The following is a 25,510-nucleotide window of genomic DNA, read 5'->3' on the forward strand; positions in this document are numbered from 1 at the left end:
CAAAAAAAAAAAAAAGAAATAAACACTAACTCTTACGTCATTCTTGGAAGGATTATGCAATGTAACATTTGTGAAAGCACCATATAAAAAACTGCTAAATAAATGTAAGGTAAAATTTTTGCTTAAACTGAATTCTTCACCAGTGAGCTACTTAATTTTGTAATTTAGAGCTACCAGATTGCCAAAAAAGCAAGCATATATATTCAAACACAGAAAACCTTGAAAATGGTCCAATACTCAAATAAAATATATTTATTCCAAAGCCATACCCCAAATTTACAATGAAATGCATCCTTTTAAAAGAGTTAATAAAACGAGCAGTCTTTACATTTTAAACTTTATAACAATTTGAAGACCTTCTTTTGCTCCCATAAAAAAGTCTGATAAAAGTTAATTCCATAAAGTGTCAAATGTACTTTCTTGTTTACATAAAATGTATTCTTTTTAAATGCAAAATATTCAATATAATAGTTATGAAATTGTTCTCAATTTCTAAAATTCTCACTAATCTATAGAATCACATTCCAATAAGCTTCTTAAAATGAGGTAAGAAGATAATTTTTTTTTCAGATAATTTTTTCAGGTATTTATACCTTTCTGACTAAAAGTGCAAGATTCCCTTATGAATCCTTTTATGTGAAATAACCTAGCGGGTACTCAGTATTCTGCACAGAGAACAGCAGCAATATCACTCATTTAAAACTTCTTATGTTGTAATTCTTTTTACACAATTTTAAGATCCAAATCAAAGCTATTGCTACAGTGATTCACTATTTTTTTTACAGATATTTTAATAAATATTCCTAAACCCTAGAAGACTATTCATAATCCTTTAAAGCCGAAGTCAGCAAACTTATTCTGTAAAGGCCCAGATAATAAATATTTTAGGTTTCTTGGGTCACCTCTCTGTTGCATATTCTTCTTTTTTTTACACCTATAAAATGTAAAAAAAAAAAAAATTCTTAGCTCTGCTGTCATCTACTAATCTTTTATGTACTTTAAAAAATACAAGTCACTAGTCTCTCAATTAGACTACTCAAGCGTTAATAAAGTGTAAACTTCACATTTTGCAGTAAAATAAATTCATAGTTTTTTACTGCTAAATAGAAAGTTCATCAACAGAAAGAAAGGAATCCCATTCAAAGAGTGAGACTGCATTTCAGATATTCTTTTTAATCAATGGCAGGTTCTTATGGTTTCTTTTTCATTTTGAATTGGATAGTTCACATGTATCTTTACCTTTTTTTTTTTTTTTTTGGCTTTACTTTTTTATAGGGAAAAATTCTCTTCATGTGGCTAATTTGAAGTTTGCAAACTCAAAGGTAGGAATATTTCCATGCACAAGAGGTAGGCGCATACACACAGGTATATGCAGTTATAAATACATAAACAACGGAAACCACGATTTGATATATTAATGATCTCCACAGCTAAGAAGGAACCAGTGGAAACCAGCTAGCAGGTACACAAAACAGTCCTAAAAAATCTTCTAATTTGTTTTTATCACATGTAGTTGTTACATTTCGGGAAAACATGATTTGCATTATGAAATATGTGAATATAAATTAATGCAGCACCACGGTTTATTCAGGTTCTTGATGCATATAAGATGGAGTTGACTAAAAAGATAGAGCAGAGAATTCAGTGGAAGTTAGTTTGGACTCTGACCAACAGAGTAAAACAGATCTGTTTATAACACTGTTTGATCCAAAACATGGTCCTATAGCTTGGGACCGAGAATCACAACTCGTGTGTGTGCTGTGTTGTGTGTGTTTTCCTTTCTTAACGCAGTGTTATGAACAGATTATGGCAAATAAAAGAGCTGTTGTGAATTTACTCAGGGACATCATAAATAAGTTGGAACACTCTGAAGTTACAATCCCACGCGATTCTACAAAAACATTTACAAATTCTAAAGCTAAGAAAGTTGAAAACTTTGGTATCCCTAAGAAGAAATTACACCAGTGAGCCCATGCCCAATTTTTGATCTATAAAAAGTAAAATGTTCAGTGCAAAGATAGTATCTTGATAAATAGCAATGGCACAAAAATCACATGAAACAGTTAAAGACTATAAAATACATAAGTAACATCCTGAAGGCATGTTTTGGTATAGAAGAGGTAATTTGGGGCTAGGAAATGACAGGCTGTTTACTGACTGAACTGTGAGTCTGGGTGGTGGAGCGTTTGCACACTCCCTTTTTGCAAAAGAGTCGACGTATTTACAGCTCATCACGCTGTTTCTTAAATGGCCACTGTGGGTGTCGCGAAACGTAGTCTGCAGCCTGAAGGACAAGGTACATAAATTCTTCTACATCGAAAGAGTAGTTGGTAAATTTCGGATGCTCCCCCAGAGTTGGGTGGTGGCCCTGCAGAAACGAACCAAAACACAAATCCATCAGTCACTGAGGACGTAGCTTTCTGAAGGGGAAGAAAATTATTTTACCTTGGCCAAAGCAACTGTTTTAATTTACGCTCTACATCAGAGGTTGGCAAAGGTTTTCGGTGAAGGGCCAGATGACATGTATTTTCAGCTCTGTGGGCCACACGGTCTCTGCCACAATTAGACCACTCTGCCACTGAAGTGCACAAGCAGCCAAAGACAACATATGAACGGAGGAGTGAGGCTGTGTCCCAATAAAACTTTATTTATAAACACAGGTGGTGGGGGCCGGCCCCGCGGCTTAGAGGTTAAGTGCGCGCGCTCCGCTGCTGGCGGCCCAGCTTCGGATCCCGGGCGCGCACCGAGGCACCGCTTCTCCAGCCGTGCTGAGGTCGCGTCCCACATACAGCAACTAGAAGGATGTGCAGCTATGACATACAACTATCTACTGGGGCTTTGGGGGAAAAAAAATAAATAAATAAAATCTTTAAAAAAAAAAAAAAAAGACAGGTAGTGGGCCAGATTTGGCCCACTGGTCTATAGTTTGCTGCTTTGCCTATATATAATTTAATAGATCTTTCCAGGCCCAAATTTCATGAAGTTGTCTTATCAACATTAAAGATATAGAATGATTAATTTCCCTTTCCCCTCAATTTGCAAATATAAAATACAAAAACTCACTATTCCAGAGAACAGTTTATCTTTAAAGTTCAATGGTAGCTTTTTGTGTCAATAATCAGACACTTAAAACCAATTAAAAAGCAAAACGAGGCGAGTTTTGTCATTGAACTTTACCTTATCTTGAGGAAAGACTTTGTTCTGCCTTCGCCAAGTGATGTAGTGGACCCCTCTCAGCCTGGCCAGGTCTAAGTAACAGCGCTCATCTTCACAGTTGTACCTAAGGATATGAGGGCATCCACACATGAGGCTCTTGTCCTGGGTTTTTGCCCAATCAAAAATTCTCTGGGAAAAAATGCACCTTCCAAATATGTTCTTGCAAAAGGCTTTGTAAACAGTAAACAAGACTGAGGGAGATTATTTTTGAAATATCCTCATAACTAGATTACCTTAACTTTTTTTATTTTTATTTTTTGGTGAGGAAGATTGGCCCTGAGTTAACCTCTGTGCCAGTCTTCCTCTATTTTGTATGGGGGATGCACCATAGCATGGCTTGACAAGCAGTGTGTAGGTCCACACCTGGGATCTGAACCTGCGAACCCGGGGTTGCTGAAGTGGAGCTCATGAACTTAACCACTACGCCACTGGGCCGGCCCCTTGATTACCTTAACTTTTAAAAAACAAAATAGGAACAAGGAATGGAGGGGACTGACTTTTATCAAGAGGGCCAACTGCCTATAAACTTGATATTATCTCCTAATACCCCAGTCTTTACATGTATGGAAGTGGACTTGGGGTAGGTAACACGTCCAAGGTCACTTAGCTCATGAGCGCAGGAAGTAGAAATTGAACCCAGGTCTGTTGAACTCCAAGGCCTGAGCTTTCTCAATTACATTTCTTTTCTTCCCTCCTTTCTTTCTTTCTTCCCTCCCTCCCTCTTTATCTCTAGGGGAAATGAAGAACTGAGATAGAATCCACAATTATCTGGTTATTTCCCTAACAATTTTTTTTAAATGTTTTTTGCAGGGTGTTGGAAGTTCATGACAACTTTTTTCTAAACAGTTTTCCATTTAAATACTGAGTCAAGTCATTTTTAAAGTGAAACCATAAAATAAAGATATTTAGATGCAAAGGGGGAAATCAGGTAACAGTAATTGCTACTGGTGTGTCAAGAACTAAAGATGGGGCATGGTGTCCAGAGTGGAATTATTAAGGCAGAGAAGGCCACGTCTCCATAACCAACCTTCGAGTTAGAGGAACACCCCGGGAAAACCATTTTCACTTTGAGGAATTTAGTCTCCCTTTAATCAGTGAGCACTAGGGGAAGGGGCTGGCTTGTGTTTTGGAGCTGTGTCCTTCACAAGACATACAGGTTCTCAATCTCTGGTTTTTGGGTTTTTTTTAAATTGTGGTAGAAAACACATAACATAAAATTTATCATCCTAACCATTTTCAAGTATACAGTTCAGCAGAAGTACATTCTCATTGTTGTGTAACCAATCTCCAGAAATTTTCCATCTTGCAAAACTGAAACTCTGTGCCCATTAAACAAGTCTCCATTCTTCTCTCCCCCCAGTTCCTGGCAACCACCACTCTACTTTCTGTCTCTCAGATTTTGACTACTCTAGGTACCTCATATAAGGAAAATCACACAGTATTTGTCCTTTTATGAATGGCTTATTTCACTTAGTATCATGTCCTGAAGGTTTGTCCATATTGTAGCATGTATCAGAATATCCTTCCTTTTTAAGGCTGAATAATATTCCATTGTATGTACACACCACATTTTATTTACCCAATCATCTGTCAATGGACATTTGGGTTGCTTCCACATCTCGGCTATGGTGAATAATGCTCTTCTGCACACGGGTGTGCAACACACAGGTTCTCTTTAACACAATAATTACACTACACTGAGTGTAGGGAGATGCTCACAGTTTGAGAGGCACACAGGAATAAACTCAGAGTAAGGAAATCACAGATTCACATCTCTCGAACCATGCTGAGATGGGGGAGGAAGGGATAGTTTGCTTGTTAAGAGCAATGGCAGGCTACAGACTTCACATTTTTAGCTTTAGATCTTTTTTTGTTTCCAGATGCCTATATGACATGACTTCCTATAATGATTAAATATTAAGCCTTTTGATGCTCTGAGTGAAAGTCTTAGCGTGCATAAAAAGCATTATGAGCTGCCTCTATGTAAAACTGTCCCCAAACACTTACAGTTCAAACACAGTAGCCCAGTCTGGAAGGAAAAGTAAATGGGTAAGACCAGCTCCGTGCATTCCAATAAATATGTCCGTGTTATGTGTGATCCTTAGCTGATCTAAAAACCCAAGTTCCCTGTGAACATACAGAACAAAAGACAGATGGGGAGAAGAAAGTACTAAGTTGAGTTAGCTCATGACTCATGATAAAAATATTTATACAAGTGTCTTTCCCGATTTAAATCAAACGCCACCATGATGTTTTTGCCAATTTCAACCCAACTCCAGTAATTAATAACTTAATTACTTAATAACGTTTTTTAAGTAAGCTCACCTTTTTTTCTTAAATGCACTTATTTTAGAAAGAAACTTTTATAGCTGTCTTAAATGGAAAACCAGTAACACATGACATAAACAAAATTGTAAAAATAGATATAATCAAACTACAAACTGTTATTCTAATCTAGGTAGATACCATTGCAAGGCAAAGCCCTGAGCCTGAGGCCTGCTCTCTCTTTATGAAAAAGTGAAATCAGCAAGCATTAAAGGGGTGTCATGATATACTAGCACCAAATTGAAAACTACTTCCTTAAGATAACAAAAAGATTTTTTCTTAAAGAAAATAAATTCCTCCTGTGTGATTTGAGTTATTCAATGCCATATGGGTACACCTAAAATTATCTCAGATACTACCAGGGCATTTTTCTGCCCTTGCAACAGACTAATCCACAATTGTATGCACTTTAAGACTGTAAAATTGTCCTTTGAATTCAAGACACTGAAAGATGTGCAAACTCAGAACCGAAAATCAGTGCCAAAAAAGTTCATTGAAGTGAGGCTGGGAAGAAATGCTGGAGAATAACACCCTGAATAAACATAATGGAATCAGATCTCCCAGTCCACTTACCAAAGGTAAAGAAAAATAAAGGACCAAGATTATTTTGGATCTAAAAAGAGAAAGCAAATTCCTCCTAATCAGCTTCTCCTCTTTAAAGAGCTTCCTCTCACGGTAGAACAGAAACCCCGCCTCCCACGTAGGGAAAGGAAGACAACAGCACCATGTGCGTGCCCAGTTTCTCCAGGAATGCCAACTGATGCTGAAGGGAGGGTGGGCATTTGCCTAGGTGAACAACACCCCAGAGTCGTCAGTTGTGGGAAATGCCTGTGGATCAAGACTCACAAATCTCTATGCTATTAGGTTACTATTGTTTTCCTCAGATTGGCAAAGTATGAATTTATTGTCATTCTTCCGTCATCTGGGAAAACCCTTTAGCTGTTGTTAGTGCTAGCGAATGAATTCCAGCTCCTAGCGACCCTGTGTATAGCAGAGTGGAACCCTGCCCTGTCTTTTTAAGCCATCCTCTCACCATCCGGCGCTCTGTCAGACAACGCTCAGCTGATATTCATAGGGTTTTCATGGCCATTTTTTTGGAAGTTGGTGGCCAGGTCCTTCTTCCTAGCCTGTCTTAGTCTGGAAGCTCCGCTGAACCCTGTCCACCATGCGTGACCCTGATGGTATTTGAAATACCAGTGGCATAGCTTTCGGCATCACAGCGACCACACGGTATGACAACTGACAGGCAGGAAACCACTATGTATCCTTAAAAGCCAGTCAACGACAGAGCCTCCAAGGTGCCCTCCCCAGTTCTTTCAGCCTGACGCCCAGCCCTCTTCCTGGCCTCCCACATCTCCTCATGAGGCAATGAGCGTAGTCACCATGATGTAGTGTAATTTGTAAAAGGGAAATAGCTTTGCCAACCTCACAAGACTGTTGGAAGAGTGAGATGAGATAAAGCAGGTAAATATAATAGTAAGTCTCAATAGATGGTAGCTGTCTTACGATTGCTATTTATTTGTATTCGGTGTCTGAGGTCTTTAAGACAAGAACCATGCTGTCCTCCATAACTGGATTCCTGCTGCAAAGCCTGTGGCCAGCTCACGGTAGCTACCCGACGAAGATTTGTTGTATAAATGAACGAATGTATGATGAACAAGGAGCAAAACTCCCATGCTTACCAATGAGTGTAAACCTATCTATATTAGACATCCATATGTTGGTATATGTATACTTTTTCTCTTTTAACATAGAAAGAAGCTGTTCATAGTGTTCAATTTGGAAAACAAGACTATGATTGTGGGTGGATGAGCAGGGCAGACAAAAGTTTTCACCTTCCCTTTGGAACTTTTCTATACTGCTTGACTTTTCAACCAGTAACATGTACTACCTTTACAGCATTATTGTTTTTACATCAACAGGGGTTACCTAGACAGCAAGTGATAGGCGTATTCTGTCTTTCTAAGCCTTTTACTTGTATCAGAATTTTAAAAGAAATGTAAGTACTTTATAAGATGTTTAGAAACCTCATATTATTCTATGACCCTCAAACTATTCCCATATAACTAATTTCAGGTCAGAAATTGAAACCTGGCAGCTAGCAGGGCAAATCAGGCCTACAACGTTTTTTTAATTCAAAATTAATTGCCGACTTTTAAAAATTCAGAAACTTCAAATGAAAATCTGGACTCATCACCTCTCTTGAAAAATGGGACGGTGTTGCAACATCAGGCCCCTTATAGCTGAAGAGCACTGCCCCCTGTGCCCAGGGTTCTCACTTGCCCACTTCATTCACTGATGGCCTCTGCTTGTCCCTTTCAGATTTATAAATGCCAACAACTTCCATTCGAAAAGTGCTGTCTCTGCCCCATTAACTCATCCAAGCAAAAGATGACATCGTCCACCCAAGAGTGGGTATTACTTACTTATACTTGTAATCGACGATCTGGACTTCAAATGTAGACACTGTTTTCAGTGCATTTACAAGCTGGGGGAAAAAGAGCAACATTTAGAATTTCTTCTTCTTCCGTCTCTTCTGTTTTGCTTTCCTTTGAGTCCTAAAGTTTCTTATTTTTCATACAAAATACTTTTCAGGTATTTAATATCCTTCAGGTCCACTGTTTTAACCCTTAACTGAGTTCAAATGCAGGCTCCACCCCTGGGACACTCTACCTCCCTGAAATTTCACCACACTAGGTGGTTATGAGGCTGAAAGGAGAAAATTCACGGGAGCAAAGTGCTCAGCTCAGGGACACACTAAGTGTTGGTTGTTATTGTGACGATTTGCTGGTTACTCTGTCAACTCTCAACATCTATTGGCTGTGTTCCAGACATTATGTTAAGGCTTTTCTTCCCATCCATTATCTCATTTCAGACAAACCGCTAGTGCTTTGGACTTCATCCTCTGAAAATACTAAATCCTTGGCAGAAAAAAACATTTTCAATATTTTTACACAGAAAAACAATTATTCTTTTAGCAAACAAGAAGTAACAAAGCACAATTAGTCTATTATCAAAAACATGGCCAGGGTTCTCTATGACCCTCACATTAGGCCGTCTTAATCCAGCACTGTGAGTCCCTGCTATCCAGAAATTTTTGCACTTGTATCCTGCTGCCTTGTTGCAACAACATCGATGATCAATGGTTACAAAAGCATCATTTTTTGTGCACTTAAACTGTGCTGGCATTTCTAAGTGCTTTAGGTGTATGTCACTTGATCCCTATAAAAATCATACCAAGTAAGTATTATTATTATGTCCATTTTATAAATGATACAATGGAAGTTTAGAGAAGTTATATAACTTTCCCAGGATCTCCTAGCCAGCAAACGGCAGAGCCAAAATTAACTCAAGGTCATCTGACCCCAGAACCTGTGTTCTTAGCCAGCACACTCTACACTCCTGCTTATAAAAAGCAACAGGCAGTGACCAACATCCAATCCCCACCCTCACCCCTGATACACACACACACAGAGTCATACAATGGAAGTTTCTCTCTCTCGACAGCCCCTGGACTCCCACGAATATACGCCTATATTAAGGAGTTGAAGGAGTGAGGATAGAAGATTAGAATTCTGTTTTTTCAGCAGAGAATTAATCAGACGGCATGAGCCCTGGCTTGTATTGAGATGCGCCCACATGTAAGGAATCGTGTGTCTCTGAGAGTTCCCCGGCAAGCGTACTCTTTTTCACAATTTCTAGAGGTGGCCATTTCCCTTCTGACATGATCATTCCAACCCTGATGTTGGGCAGGATTGCATGAACCATCATTTAATGAGGGTATCTGGGTTTTATTATCTATTCACTAATCAAGGCAGAGTCAAGGATACTTTCTTTGTCTGAGAGCTGCCCTTTCAAGTAATGTGAATCCTCGGGAGAAAAGCAGCCAGGTGGGTGCTCTCTGGCTTGGAGTTGGGAGCTGAATTACCAAATCCCACCTTTGGGCAACATCATTTGGGCAATCTGCATGACCGGATGTAAAAACATCTATGGCTGCACTGGAGCACCCATTGGCACTGCCCCTTTCTACTGGATTTCTTTCTAGCAGCTTGGTGCCGTTCCTCAGCCCACCCCTTCCCGACGCACTGGGAACCAAGGTGCGTCAGCTTCCTCTGAGATGTATTGGTGTTAGAGCAGCAGAGCACTCTGGTTAAGAAGCAGGCTCAGGCCCTGACTACCTGGGCTCATCCCCCATACTCTGCTCACTAGCTGGGTGACCTTAGGCATGTATTTTAACCTCTAAGCCTCAGTGTCCTTGTCTAGAACAGAGAATAATAATAAAATACCTACCTCGTGAGTTTGCTGAGAGCACTGGGGGACATGCACGGGAAGCACACAGCAGTGTGCTTCAAACATAATTAGCATTCAATATGTGTTATCTCTACCAATATTTACTATCAATCTGCCTGCTCATGAGGCTTCTCATCTATCTACCCCAACACTGCATGACTTGATACATTTTTATTTCCAGGTCTTTAAAACCACACACATACACAATTGCTCATTTCTTCCATTCACATAGCTTACAATCAATGCCTCATTACACCATATGTTCATGTCCTCCATAATCCATATGGATCTCGAGAAGAGACGCTAAGTATGTCATTTTGATCAGCCTGTTAGGCATTCAAATTAATCTGTGTAAAACCTTTTACCTATCAAAACCTGCCCCTCACCTCCCTCCTACTAATTTCCCATCTCAATTGCACTAAACTGCTCAGGCTCAAAGCCTAGGAGTTCACACTTGATTCTCAATACCTTTCCTGGCCTTACCTAATGCGATTACTGTACATTCCAACAGTAAATATCACAGGCTCTGTCTCCAAGATATATCTTGAATCCATTTATTTTGTCATCTCTACTGTCATCACCTTCATCCACACTCTTATCAGGGCCATAGCAACAGCTCTTAATCAATCTCCCTGCTCCTACTCCTGCAGCGGCGTGATTTAAAAATAAATAAATAAGTCAGTTCATGTCTCTCCCTGTGTATTCATCTTCTACTTGCTGCTATGACAAACTACCACAAACTTAGCATCTTAAAAGAACACAATTTGTCCTCTTAGAATTCTGTAGCATAGAAGTCTGACACTGAGACAGAAGTCCCACTGGGATAGAATCGAGGTGGAGGCTGGGCTGCACTCCTGGAGGCTCTGGGGGAGAATCCATCACCTTGCCTTTTCAGCTTCTAGAAGCCATCTGTGTACCTTGGCTCGAGGCCCCCTTCCTCCGTCTCCAAAGCCAGCAATGTTGCATCTCTCTGGCCCTGCTTCTGTCATCAGTCATTGTGTCTCCTGCTCTGACTCTCTTTTCTGCCTCTTTCTTCCACTTTTAAGGAAGTGCTGAACTGAGATCCGATCAGTGAGAAGAGTCCAGCTAAGAACAGAGTTTTCCAGGCAGAGGCAAAGATTCTCTGGTGGGGTAAGCTTAAGGCCCATTTGTGATTATATTGGGCCCACCTAGATAATCCAGGATAATCTCCCTATTTTACGGCCAGCTGATTAGCAACCTTAATTTCCCTTTGCCATGTAACCTAACCTATCTATGGGTTCCAGGGATTAGGACATGGACATCTCTGAGGGGGCCACTATTCTGCCTACCCCACCATACTTAAAACTTCACAGTGGCTTCTCCTCACACTGGAATAAAATCTGTCTCCTCATCAAGGTCTATGAGGATGTTACGACACATGGCCTCCCCACACCATGCCCGACCTCTCTGATCTCTTCTGATATCACCGCCACCTCTCTCGCTACGCCACACTGGTGTTCTCTCTGTTTCTGGAACACCTAAAGCTCTGGACATCAGAGGACATTTGCTTCTGTCTTGGAGGCTCTTTCCTTGGCTAGCTTCTTCTCTGATCAGGTCTCTGTCCAGCAGCACCTCTTCAGATGCCCTGCCTGACTGCCTTCCCCTCTCCACCTGCATCCCCAGTCTCTATCACCTCACCCTGATTTATTTCCTTTGTAACACGTATTGCTACCTGAAATCACCTTACTTACTGACTTGTTTCCTTATTTCTTGTCTTGTCTGTCTCACCTCGAGAACATAAGCTCCATGAGGGCAGGGACCTTACCTGTCTTCTCTACTGAAGCTCTAGGGCCTGAACATGGCCCAGCACATAACAGGTGCGCAATACATTTTTGTGGAATAAATCTTATTATTGCAAGAACATCTTCTGGCCATGCTGTTGTAGGCAGAGGCCTTGCATGGTGATCTTATTGAGGTTAAATATAATTTATGAGTAATGTTGTTGAAACGAGTTGGGAGCCTAAGTGGTGAACAATTTCTAAGACACACAGTCATAAAAAGGATGGAGATTCTTCCAACTTAATCTGCCGCTGGATACCACAGTATTGCTACAGTCCATCAACCATCTCCCAAAAGATACTCTCACATTTTTGCTGCTAGTTTGTCCAGAGACAAAATGTTTGGCAATCCACGGCAGTAAAGGCAGGACTCAGAGACAGTTTTTGTCTCTGTTTCCACTCTGTTGGTGCAGAGGGACGTTTACAGTAAAACAAAGCTAGTTTGGGCAACAGGTGGTTTGATGACTTCCAGTAGAAATCCAATAAATGAACTGGGCATAGCCATCAAACTTTTCTAAAAGCTAATAATTTCAAATCAAAGCATTTAATGCAATGTGAAAAAATAAAGCACATTAGTCAAAGGAAGTTAAATTCAATATGACGATATTAAAAATGCATACCAAAAACTAACCTCATTTTGGTTTAGTATTTTCCGGTATTCTGTGCTCCGTGCAAGGATGGTGACTCGAATTTTTCCATCCTATAACCAAAAGGAAAAGGCAAAATAATGCTGTATATGCCTGGACAGATGAACACCTGAACCTAAAATGTGATTTTCACAAAGAGAAGAAACTCATTAAGGATACATTTATGGAACTATTCAATTTTAGCCTGATCCCTTCACAGTTCTCTCAGGGAATAGAAACGCATCCACTTCAGCCACAGAAGACAAAACCTGTTTATTACACTACTTTTGTTTGGTTGGTTGTGTGGATTTTTTGGCAGAGGTTGTGTGGGTCAGGTGGGAATTTGGGGGAAGATGGGGAGATAACAGTGAAAGAAAGGGGAAAGAAAAAAGGAAAAAAAGCACATTCTTCCACGACCCCTTAGATTATCTTTCATAGATGCTGACATCTGATTTCAGATCACTCCAGGTCAGAAATCGTTCACACAGAAAACACTCTCTTCTGATTATTTCTTTTTCTGCAAAGCGGGTATTGATTTTTTTTTTTTAATTTTTTGTTTATTGCAGTAACATTGGTTTATAACATTGTAAAAATTTCAGGTATACATCATTCTACTTCTATTTCTGCATGGACTACATCATGTTCACCACCAAAATACTAATTACAACCCATCACCACACACATGTGCCGAATTATCCCTTTCACCCTCCTCCCTCCCCCGTTCCCCTCTGGTAACCACCAATCCAATCTCTGTCCCTATGTGTTTGTTTATTGTTGTTATTATCTACTACTTAATGAAGGAAATCACACGGTATTTGACCTTCTCCCTCTGACTTATTTCACTTTGCATTATACCCTCAATGTCCATCCATGTTGTCACAAATGGCTGGATTTCATCGTTTCTTATGGCTGAGTAGTATTTTATTGTGTATATATACCACAGCTTCTTTATCCATTCGTCCCTTGATGGGCACTTAGGTTGCTTCCAAGTCTTGGCTATTGTGAATAACGCTGCAATGAACACAGGGGTGCATGTACCTTTGCAAATTGGTGTTTTCAAGTTCTTTGGATAAACACCCAGCAGTGGAATAGCAAAGCGGGTATTGATTTTTATTCGGGGTGAAAAGTCAAGCCCACCTGAGAACCCATAATGTGTTCATTACCTTGGGTCCCTCTTGTGTGATGTTCAGTCTGTGTAGTACATGCTGGGAAAATGCCCTGAATAATCCAGTATTTTGACAGCCAGATATCTAAAATAAAAACAATAGTTCAATTTACAATGAATATTTCTACATTACTATTTAAGATGTTCTCAAGTGATATATAAATGTTATTTTAAAATCTATCAAGAATAAATTCTGTCAATATGAATGTTAGCAATCGACGACATGCTTACCAGAGGGGTATTATAGAACAGCCCGTATCTCATTCGAGGGAGCAATGAAAAAATAGCTTCTTTAAAACATACCTAAGAAGGAAGATATTTGAAAAGGTAAGAGAATACAATCTGCACCCTTCACACCCAAACAGCACTTATAATTACAAAAAATAAATGTGAGTTAATCTCTGTTTTTCATTAAAATATTCTGAATAGCAAACTATTTCACTCAAGTGAAATTCATGTTTTTGGAAAAGCTATGGGAAAGTTTTTTAAAGTTACGTGGTTAATAACAGTGAGGATTCTAATTATAAAAAAAGAAACTAAGAAGTCAGAAATCAATAGTGATAGCTAACAGAAACTCATATGAAATATTTATTTGATGAGTGAGTCATCTGCAATGACAGTTATTTACAGACATTTCAGTCAAGTTTCCAGTACCCTTTTGGAATCGTAAGTTTTCAAATGGAGAACATTATAATCAGTAAATGCTTTCCATGTGTCGGAGAACAGGTCACCATATCCATAGGAGCTCTGAAAGTGGAAATAAAGTAAGTTAGGGCTTTAAAAGGATACAACATAGCTTTACAAAAACACAAGAAAATACTGGAATTTGCTTGTTAGCATTAAGAACTAACGATCCTAAACAAGCTCATAAAATTCATATAAGAAAAATGGATTTTCATCTGGGGCCTGAGCAAGTTACCTAATTTAATGTAATGTCATCACAAATAATCATCCCAATTATAATCTTAGTATGCTAGAAGCGTTTTGTTTTTCCACCCCACCCCTTTTTATTCTTGTGTCTGAAACTATAGTTGTTGTGGGTTTTTTTCTGTGAATTTTCTATCCAAACCACACATACACACAACACATACATATATCACCATTTGTACACACTGATATGCTCAGTGAGCAGAAACCATCCAGGCAAATGGAATACGCTTTTGGAAAGAAATTTCAGAGCGAGAAAATGCCTTGAAAATTTTCACATTAAAAATAGAATGAATGTCATTCTATGAAATGATCTCCCCATTGACTAACATGTGATAATTCCCCATTAACATTAATGATAAGAGTAATAATAATAATAGCATCTTGCATACTTCCTACATCCCAGGCACTGTTCTAAGCACTCAAGATTATTAACACATTAGACCACCCCACAAAATTAATGAGCTAAGTAATATCATTATCCCCATTTTACAGATGAGGAAACTGAAACAAAAATTTAAGTAATTTGCCTAAATTATAGACCTGGTGCGTTTGCAGGGCTAGGATTAAATCCAGTCTGTTTGGTTCCAGACTCCATGCTCATAACTTCTATATGGCGGCTGCCTCTGACTGGGAACTAGTTCTTTCTGGTACACTTACCAAATGCGTTTCATTTTTGAAAAGTAGAAATTAATTATGTGCTCCATCAGCTAATGGAGGGAGATCAATTTATTTTAAGATGGTATAACTTAAATTGAAAAATTCAACCAAATGAAATATATGTTGTAGGATTACATTGAAGGTCTACAGTTGGTTATATATTATGTTCATGTATTTTTATCTTTATAGCATTCTTTTTTCAGATTAGGAAAATTTACGTTGACATATCAGAGTTATTTCAAAGTTATTGAGAACTGTTAGATACGGTGGTAAACAAATTCTTTCACGGTGGACCCGTGGCTTAGTGGTTAAGTGCGCATGCTCCGCTACTGGTGGCGGGGTTTGGATCCAGGCGTGGCAACGACGCACCGCTTGTCCCGCCATGCTGAGGCGGCGTCCCACATAAATTAGAGGAAGATGGGCACGGATGTTAGCCCAGGGCCAGTCTTCCTCAGCAAAAAGAGGAGGACTGGCATGGATGTTAGCTCAGGGCTGATCTTCCTCACAAAAAAAAAAAAAATTCTTTCTTTCAATGTTACTCCAATGCTGTTCTAATGAAGGCCCCTCTCAGCACCATCAAAAATGACATGTCCCTGTTCTGGCTCAAGAATAAATAAAGGGCAATTAAAAGAAGTGATTCTAGACAGTTTCTTGGGATAAAATACTTCGGATAAAATTAGATACCTTTGAAAGGGAAATTTATTTATTTATTTTTTGTGAGGAAGATCAGCCCTGAGCTAACATCTGCCAATCCTCTTCTTTTTTGCTGAGGAAGACTGGCCCTGGGCTAACATCCGTGCCCATCTTCCTCCACCTTATATGGGACTCCGCCACAGCATGGCTTGACAAGCGGTGCAGCGGTGCGCACCCGGATCCGAACAGGCGAACCCCGGGCCCGCAGCGGAGCGCGCACACTTAACCACTTGCGCCACTGGGCCAGCCCCTGAAAGGGAAATTTAATAATAAAATATAGTAATCTGACTGATCCATTTTCAGGGAAATCATGTATTATTCAGTAATAACCACCTCTAGAAGGTTCTTTTCCATGTCCTTCAATTTCGAATAATCTGCCACAAGGGAAGGAGGGACTTCTTTCTAGTCTCATATTGAAGAATATTTGGATAGTCTTAAGGATGACATAAAATTTCCTCCTGGGTATGTCTCAAATTTAAACAGTCACATAACCTATGACGTAGACATTCCCGCTATAGGATCTGTCCTACAGAAATGCTGGGATGAGTGTATAAAGATGTAAGTATATGGAAAGGATGTTCATGGAAGCATTTCAGTAAATAGCAAAGAACTGGAAACAAACAAAACATGATCGGGGTGAGGGCAAGAGATAAAACACGCACTGAGGCATGCACTGAATATCCATAACATCCCTCAAATGGAATACTATGTAACCGCTACAAAAATGATAACCCTTAAATGTACTGACTTGGAAAGATGGCCATGATATAATGTTAAGTTAGCAATATGAAAGAGAGAGTTTATTTCCTATAAGGATAAAAACACATCTTTATACAAACTTTATATATTATATATATATATCCTTATACAAATCCTTATATAAATTTTGTATAAGGATATATTTACATTTATTAAAATAAACCAAGTCTCACAGGGGACTCTCACATGTCAAGTGCAGTGAGCTCTGAGGGAAATGGAACTGGAGAAGAGGAAGAAGGAGACTTCTTTCAGGTATTATAACCAGGTATTACTTGCATAATTAAAAAATAATAACAAAGCTATACTACTTCTCAGCACAAGAAAATGTGGAAAGCCTGCAGTAATCTCCCTTCTATTCATTCTGTTAATAAGAGCAGCCCTACTGTGCCCAGAAATGCTCCTGCAGGAGTGTCCGTCTGTGCATCCTGGAGGGTGGTGGCCTTGCCCATCCCACCGAGGAAGCCATGTGCCTGAAGGGAGAGGCCAAACTGCTGAGCTCTGCGAGGATGAGAGGGAAGGCCTCATAGGCTTCTTTGTGGGGACAGTTTGTAAAACGCCACTAAGATCTGAACTGCAGCCACAGCCACCTCCCTGCTCCTCCCCTGGGCACGCTGCTTGTCCGAGGCCTTCAGGACTGGCTCTGGGGCAACACTGACCACTGTGGGGGGTTCGCATCCCAGTCAGCCTAGGGGTCACAGAGCTGCTTGATCCAGCAAAAGAGAAAAGTCGGCAGCCACACAACACCTTAACGCCATCTCTATCTGACCTACAGTATTCGGTGGGCCTGAATTCTGATGCAGCCCGGGAGACTTGCCTGTCTTGAGAACCTGAATCAGCAACCAGCAAAGGCCTCTCTGACCAAGAACGCAGACTAAGAATGGACGCAAGGAGAGTAGCAAAGGAGGGAGGTCACATCAGGGCAGCCAACCTGCTCGCTAAACCCATCCTGCCTGTCCGTGCCAGTCACAGTCAGACTGCCCTAACATCACTGCCCAGGTGACTGAGTCACCTGGAGTCCTCATGGTGGCCGTGCATCCTATTTATCCATCCCAGAGAGAAGGCACAGAAGAGGAGAGGGTTACAGATGTGGGCAGAGTGTAACTTAGTCCACTTGAGGACGACATGGGAAAGCAAGCAACAAGATACCAGGAAGCTTCTGGAAAGTGTCTGGGAATCTTTCTGTCAACAGGTTCTGCAGGGAACTATAGGGAGGTGACAAAGCATTGCGGTTTCAGGGCACAGGTCTGCGGTCAGACTGCCTGGCGTTAAATCCTTGACTCCACCCCTCGCCGGCTGTGTTATCTTAGAAACCCGGCAGCTGCTCAGAGCCTCAGCCTTCTCCTCTGTAAAATAAGCTAATAAAAACCCTAGTCCACGAGGGTTGTGAGCATTAAACAAGATAACATCAGGAGTAATAAAAAAAAAAGTACCACAACCCTGAGTTAATCATTCGGGGCTTCTGACAGCCGGTGACTGTGGCCTAGAAGCACTTACAGAAAAAGAATAAAAGAAAGGGACTGTTGCTTCCTTTGCTCACAGAAACATTTCCAAGAAATGAGACTGTGGTAGCAGCAAGACTGGAACACAAGAGGAAAACGTAAAAACACGCAAAGAAGGAAACCAAAAGAGAGCATTAACATGCCGAGACTTATAGGACCAGTTCTCATAGACTTCAAGCCAAACTGCAGGTCCAGGGAGTAGTGATAACGAAGACCCCTCTACGCGGCTCTACTACAAGCCGCATCTCTGTGAAAAGAGCGATAGCAAAACCATTTCCCCTTCTGCACGAGAATTTGACCTTCAGTTAACTGTCTAGCTCTGTTCTCTGGAAACGAAGACAGCAGATATCAACTGTGTTTCTAGGTAACATTGCTTATGATTTAAAAAGACGCTTGATGGGTAAATTGCATCTGGACTGGGGAAGAACACTATGGCTCTTGTAACTGTGGTGTCTCTTGGGATCCTGGGGGCTTGGCCAACGCAGTTGTTGGGGAGACACTGGCCCCCGTGCGACATGAGGTGCCTGTAGCTGCCCCAGGTGGATCCCATCTCCTTGCACCTGAGCTGCTAGAAGAACTCCCCCAGCAGAAGTGCAGCTGCTGGAGGACTCCCCTGAAGAAATGCCTGATGCTGCCCTGCCAGCCAGCCCTGCAATGTCGTTCTGAATAGACTCACGCCAAGAGGGGGGCCGACGAGCGTCTCGTGAGTCGGAACGTTTACTTGAACCTTAGCTGACCTCTTGGTGGGTGTTCCAACTCCCCAGTGTAGGCAGCCCTGCTGTGTACGCTATAAACCTCTTGTTCTCCTTATCATTGTCATCGTCATAGTTAACATTCAGAGCACACATGCTGTGTGCCCAGCATTGTGACTGTTCCCACGCTATATGGTTCATCCTCAAAATGACACTGAGGTAGACACTACAATAATTTCATTTCACAGGTGAGTGTGCTGGGCAACTTTTGGGGTTACCTTGGCCAGTGGAGGGGTCAGATATGGGAAGAAGCAGGAAAAAGGCAAGTAAAGAAGGAGAATGAAAGAAAGACTGCCCTAAAAACAAGTAAGCAAATAGCAGTATAATTCAACAGCCGTATTTATGTGTGTGCCTAAGACTCGCCCTGGGTAGTGAGCTGATACACACAGCACAATCTGGCATGAAGCAATTCACAAAGGGAAGCTGCAATTAAGCAAAGGCAGACAGTAATTACAAGAGGCCAAACTGGAAACAGAGGCAAGCTCTCCCCACGTGGGTCACGTAGGGGGTCACCAAGGTTAAACAAATGACAGTCTTCGTATGTCTGTCTCAGAGAACCACTGAGCACAGATCTTTGGAGCTCTACCTGCCCAAAGGGGAAAAGAAATCTTTCACTACCTCATTCTAAATTTCAAAGAACTAAGGTATATGCATGCATATGTATCTGCCTATACGTATACATATATGTAAATGCATATACACAGATATATTTACACCCATCTGCATATGTATGAATGTATGTGTGTATATGTGTGTATATTTAAATGTGAGTGTCTTAAAAAATTCCATTTCACCACATCAGAGTCACATAGTTATTGAGCAAGGCAAAGACAGAGCAGAAGCACAGAGAACGTTCTTACTTACGGTGTCCCACATCACGATATACACGTCTGTACTGAATGAATTATTAACGTGCTGAGTAATATAAAGATTGATAAAATCACAGAAGTGGTGATACATGTTAACGCCTAGTATTGGAAGAAAGAAATCTATGTTAATTAACCCCAAAGAAAAAACAATTAAACAATTTTTATTTTACCCCGTATTTATAGTTTGGTGGACTTTTAGCTAAAATAAATGGGGAAAAAAGGTAAGAGTTTTTCCAAACATGAAATAATCTATACACAGGTAGTCCTCAATTTACAGACTGATTGGGTTCAAAAATTCAAAAATTCACTTTAAAATTAGTTGTTTAGAAATTAGGAATGCATTTCCCATATACACTAAGTAACAAATGATCATTAAGTTCCCAGACAAATAATAACAGAAGTCTATTTAGCTCAAAATGGGGTAGAACTATAGGGCCATGAAGACTAAGCACTATTTTTTATGATCATTTATTTTTTAAAATCAATTAAGCAACACCTGTTCATCATAGAAGTATTGGCAATGATGGCAACTGTTTACATTTTGGTATTTTTCATTCCTGTCTTTTTTCCCTATTTATCCACTACTTACAACATTGCTTCTTGGGAAAATACTAACCAACTATCATTTAGAAGAACTGAATGTCTCATGTTCTAATTGAAAGAGCATGAACTTTGGAGTCAGAAGAACCAGGTTGAATCCCAGCTCAGCCATTCACAAGCAGAGTTCTCAGATAAGTTCATCAAGTCCCTAAGCTTCTCTAGCAGAAATAGGAAATCATTATACTTAGGTGCCAGCTTTGTTAGGAGAAATCCCCCAACAATAATGTATCCAAAATTACCCAGCCCCGTGCCTGGCACATGGTGAAACCTTTAGGAAGGCTACCTGGATCCTGCTGGGTCAAACAGAGGAGCGAGGAGCAAGGGTTCTGCTATTCATAAGTTCCTAAGTGCGTCATTAAAAAGAAACGGAACACACTCTCTCTCCCTCTCCCTCCCTCTCTCCCTCCAGCTCTCCCCCAACTCCATCCCTCTCTATCTCTCCCCCCTCACCCCTCCACCCCCACCCCCGCTCCCTCCCTCCCTCTCTCTCTCTCTCAATTTAGGTATGCAGGACCCAGCATTCAACCTGGAAACATGCAAACCTAAATGGGATGAAATTCCAAGAACTGACATTTAAAATACATACTTTAAGGGAGGGAAAATGTTAATTAAAAGAAAAACAATGACTCTCAAAAGCAGAAATCATAAAATGCTCTGACTTCGTTCCCACAGTGAATAATAACATTGCGTGCCAGAAAATCAGAGTGAAAAATACTCAATTTCTGTAAGTCATTATGCTGTACACCGCAAACTGATCTAGTGCTATATGTCAATTATATCTCAATAACACAGAAAGAAAGAAAGAAGAAAGAAAAAAAGTACTCAGTTCTTTTTAGACTGATATCTTAGATGAATGTGCGGAGGGGCTCCTTTTCACCCGGAAAAATCTTGGCAAAGATCACATTTTCAAATGAGTAAGAAAAAGAAAGTTCAATGACAACACATGCCCTTTCCCCAGGTTGGCACACGGCACACATAGCTCTTTCAGGTATCACTCAGCAAGTTCATACATTTACTGAGGAACGCAGCATGCACAAAACAGAGGTTGGGGCTATGAGGATTCACAAATGAGGGGGAAAACGCAGGCTCCGTCCTCAAAAAATGTGCCTCCTAGTGAGTCTTGTTCTGTAGAACGCTCATTCTCTCAAGGGAAGAGTTAATATGAAAAAGAAAACTGATTGACAGCATAATTTAGAAGAAAAAGTAGAGCTATGAATATAGGAAAGAAATGGCACATGTCTACACTAGCCTGTTATTCCTACTTTACATACTTTATTGCATAAGTATCTACATAAATCTAACAGTTCACACATATTCGACTCTTTTACAGGCAGAGCACAGTGTTTTCTTTGCCCCTTTTTAATTTGCATATTTTAAAAATGAGTCAGGACCTCGAACATAGCATTTTCACTTGCTCTTATTTCAAAAACCTAAATTTGTCTTATTTCTGAACCTAATACTTTGTGATATAAGAATTATGACTTCAGAAGGCAGAACACATTAAAAATATCATCAATAAATTATAGTAATTCTGAAACATTCGTGACAGAGGGCTCCCTATATTTCACTGTAAGCCCAGCCCCTCATGAATTTTGATATGGTGTTTCATAGTAATCTTCAACTCTTATAATGAGAGAGGGAATGTGGTACGATTCATGTTTCTCCTCTCCGGGGCAACTAGTCCACAAAGTTAAAGCTCTGCTTGCAAGTTGAGAGTTAGAAGCTATAGGCATAAATGGGAAAATAATTTTAATTTTAACTTTTTTTCCAACAATATACTGCAGTGCTAACTTCCAGAGGAATTTTAAGTTCACTTTAGTCACGGAAATGATATCAGAAAGTTTGCCAGAAGAGGTCATGGGCATTCCCTTTCCTCTCACAGCATATACATGGTTTTTACTTTTAAAATATCTCTATTGAAGCACAGTCTAAATCAAGTGATTAGAGAAACCAAATGGGGTAAATTTAATTATGAAAGGTATACATACACCTTCTTCTCTCATCTTTTGATTTTGATTGAGTCGTTTGATACAAAAGTGCAGGTTTCTTCTACAATACCAAAGGCATTAAATAATGGGACGTTCAAACCAGTTCACTTCTTCAGAGAAGAAAGCAAAAAGCAAATCCACTGTTGAATGTCGTACCACTTCCAAAAAAGGCATAGGAAATCACCACATACATATATCAAAAAAGGAACAAAGCCTCATTACCGAATAAATAAATAACAGACAAATTAACTTCTCACCTGCATCCAATTTCATGAAGTAGGTTGGCTTTTCAATAACAATGTCACATTTAGCATCTTCTATAGGTCTGAAGTTGAGCTGAGTGTAGCTTTGGAGCTCAGCAAACCTGGAATTATGAATTGGGAGATGCTTTCAAATTGATCCTCCTCAACATCCTACTGCAACATTGTAACTTAGGATCTCTTCCTTAGGGGGACTTTATTTCTAGAATATGCTCTTATGAAGACATATGGAACTTCTCAAACTTACTAACATTTATATAACTTGATATCAATTTTAATGTTGAGACAAGGAACAAAAACGATTTTAAATTTCAGCCTAATGGGCAAGATAACCTGGGAACCTTCCAGACAAAGAAGAAATTTACACATTAAGTTGGCTAAATAATCTACCAGTAAAGTGGGAAGATTCATAAAGGCTTCCTGTAGTTTGACAAGGCTCAGAAGTAACACCAACCCAGAGAATCTCTTGGAATGGACTTCTTGGATTCTGAGAAGGACCACATTCCAAGAATTGAGGGCCTCAGAAAGACAGCAGACAGCTTAGCTTCCCAGAAGAAAGGAAAGTCTTTTTCTCAGAAAACATCTTTGGAAGCCGTATGGCATAGTTTTCTTCCATATAAAAGAAGACCATCACAAGCATGTGACAAGAATATTTAGAGTTAACCTAAAGATCGTTTGTAACTCTTCATCTTTGAGTCTACTTCTAATGTAAAACAAATATTAAATAAATCCTTATAAAACGCACACAATGCTGAAATACTGTGGTGGTTTCAAAAATATGTCTACAAATTCTTTGATATTTCTTCAAGAGGTAAAGTTGAATTCCCTCCCCTTGAGTGTAGGCTGGACTTAGTGATTCACTTCTAAGGAATAGGATGCGGCAGAAGTGACGGTGTGTCACTTCTGAGATTAGGGTATACAAAGAGGCCTCCATCTTGGAGCATGAGCGCCCTCTCCCTCTCTCTGTCTCTCAGACCATGTGCTCTTGGGGAAGCCAGCTGCCATGCTGTGAGTAGACTAGGGAGAGGCCCAGGGGGCAAAGAAATGACACGTCTGGCCAATAGTCAGAAACTGAAACTTACAACAACATGAGTGAGCTTAGATGCAGAATCTCCAGGCCCAGTTGAATCTAGAGATGACTCCAGCCCTTGTCAACAGCTGAACTGAAACCCGCTGAGGGACTCTGAGCCAGAACCACTCAGCTAAGCTGCCTCTCAATCCTGACCATCAAGAAACTTCGTGAGACAATAAACATTTATTGTCTTAAGCTGCTAAATTTTGGCATAATTTGTTAATCAGCAATAGATAATGAATAAAAATATACTCTAGGATACATTTTGGAGTAATTTGTTACACAGCTATAAATAACTAACACAAATATACCCTAGGGAACTACCAGGTGGAATCAGATATCAAAACATACCAGAACTCACAAGTGCCCACTAGAATACAGAAACTCCTACTGCAAAAGTCTAAGTCAAGGAATATACTGCATTGCAGACTGTAAAGTGCCATACCAAGGTATGTTAGATTATAACCCTGAAGGATTTTCTTAGCAGGAATGTTTGATCTAAATATATATAATCTTATCTTATATAATTAACATTATATAAGAGTATCCTATGTGGCTTATGATATTGCAATTTATAATACAAAGTATGTATTTGGTCTTTGTCCCCATTCAAGGCACAAAGCACCTAAAACCCTTGGAATTTCCTAAGTGATGGAAGCCATAAAGATATCTTTTGTTATGTTAATGAGGTGATTTTTGGACTGCTTCTTAGGTTGGGGGCTGGATGCCAGGAGAACCAATCATGTGATTACAGGGTTGGAACTTTAAATCCCACCCCCTGACCTCCTGGGAGGGGAGAGGGGCTGGAGGTTGAATCAATTGCCAACGGCCAATGATTTAATCAATCATGCCTATGTAATGGAGCCTCCATAAAAACCTAAAAGGAGGGAGTTCAGAGACCTTCTGGGTTGGGGAACACATGGAGATTTGGGAAGAGTGGTCCGCCTGGACAGGTCATGGAAACTCTGCACCCTTTCCCCATACCTTGTCCTATGCATCTCTTCCATCTGGCTGTTCCTGAACTATATCCTTTTATAATAAACCTGTAACCTAGTAAGTAAAATGTTTCTCAAAGTTCTGTGAGCCGCTCTAGCAAATTAATCAAATCCAACGGGGGGGTCGTTGGAACCTCCAATCTATAGCCAATGGGTGAGAAGCACAGGTGACAACCTGGGCTTGCGCCTGGGGTCTGAAACGGGATTGGGGAGCAATCTTAGGGGACTGAGCCCTTAACCTGCGGGATATGACTATATCTCCAGGTAGACAGTGTCAGAATTGAGTTGAATTGTAAGACACCCCGCTGGTGTAGCAGAATTGCTTGGTGGCGTGTTGAAAACCTCCCACACACATTGGAACTGGGTGCTCAGAACCTTGGAGTACAAAAGGGTAGCGTGAGACTTTCTTTGGGATGATAGAAGAGTTCTGTATCCTGACTGTGGTAAGGGTTACGTGCACCTAGACATGTGATATAATTTCAGAGAACTATAATTTCATAGAACATAGAATTTCATATACATCAAAAAAAAAAATGAGAGCATACAAGCGCTGGTGAAATCCAAATGTGTTGAGTTAATAATAACGCACCAACGTCACTTTCCTGGGTTGGATCACTGGGCTATGGTTCTGTAAGACATCACCATCAGAGGAGCTGGGGAAGGGTACAATGGGAACTCCCAGTACTATTTTTAAACTTCTGAGTCTAAAATTATTTTAAAATAAAAAGTTTTTTAAAGTACCCTAACTCCTTAATTTCTAGAGATGGTAAATTTCTTGATAGACCATAGAACTAGTTTAATATTAAAAATGTTTTAAATCAAAATGTGTTCCCCAATTTACATAAAAATTTCAAAAAGCTGATCAATGGTGTTGAAAGCCAGGGTAGTGTCTACCTTTGGAGAGGATGATGGGGGTTGTGGGTGGGAGAGAGCCTGGGGTGCTGGTGATGGTCTACTTTTGCTTGGGTAAGAGTTACACAGGTAGGTTCACTTTTTCATAATCCAAACTTATACT

The 25,510-nt window shown here is 40.2% G+C and overlaps 1 protein-coding gene across 7 annotated transcripts in view; it reads right to left on the reverse strand.

Annotated features, from left to right (window-relative positions):
* Nucleotides 1-229: 229 nt before the first annotated feature.
* Nucleotides 230-25,510, reverse strand: part of EOGT (EGF domain specific O-linked N-acetylglucosamine transferase) — a 35,155-nt gene continuing 9,874 nt past the window's right edge. For 6 of the 7 annotated variants that reach the window (XM_058562746.1, XM_058562726.1, XM_058562736.1 and 3 more), the window contains 10 exons: nt 22,426-22,532; nt 19,576-19,679; nt 14,076-14,168; nt 13,653-13,724; nt 13,420-13,506; nt 12,262-12,330; nt 7,968-8,029; nt 5,224-5,343; nt 3,178-3,280; nt 230-2,368 (listed from right to left, as the gene is read on the reverse strand). In XM_058562746.1, coding sequence (XP_058418729.1) covers nt 2,222-2,368; nt 3,178-3,280; nt 5,224-5,343; nt 7,968-8,029; nt 12,262-12,330; nt 13,420-13,506; nt 13,653-13,724; nt 14,076-14,168; nt 19,576-19,679; nt 22,426-22,532 — 964 coding nt within the window. In that variant the 3' untranslated portion in view covers nt 230-2,221. The remainder of the gene's footprint in view (nt 2,369-3,177; nt 3,281-5,223; nt 5,344-7,967; nt 8,030-12,261; nt 12,331-13,419; nt 13,507-13,652; nt 13,725-14,075; nt 14,169-19,575; nt 19,680-22,425; nt 22,533-25,510) is intronic. The other variant, XM_058562755.1, reaches the window with a different exon arrangement.

The sequence above is a fragment of the Diceros bicornis genome, chromosome 2, assembly GCF_020826845.1.
Source record: "Diceros bicornis minor isolate mBicDic1 chromosome 2, mDicBic1.mat.cur, whole genome shotgun sequence".
NCBI classification, from domain to species: Eukaryota; Metazoa; Chordata; class Mammalia; order Perissodactyla; family Rhinocerotidae; genus Diceros; species Diceros bicornis.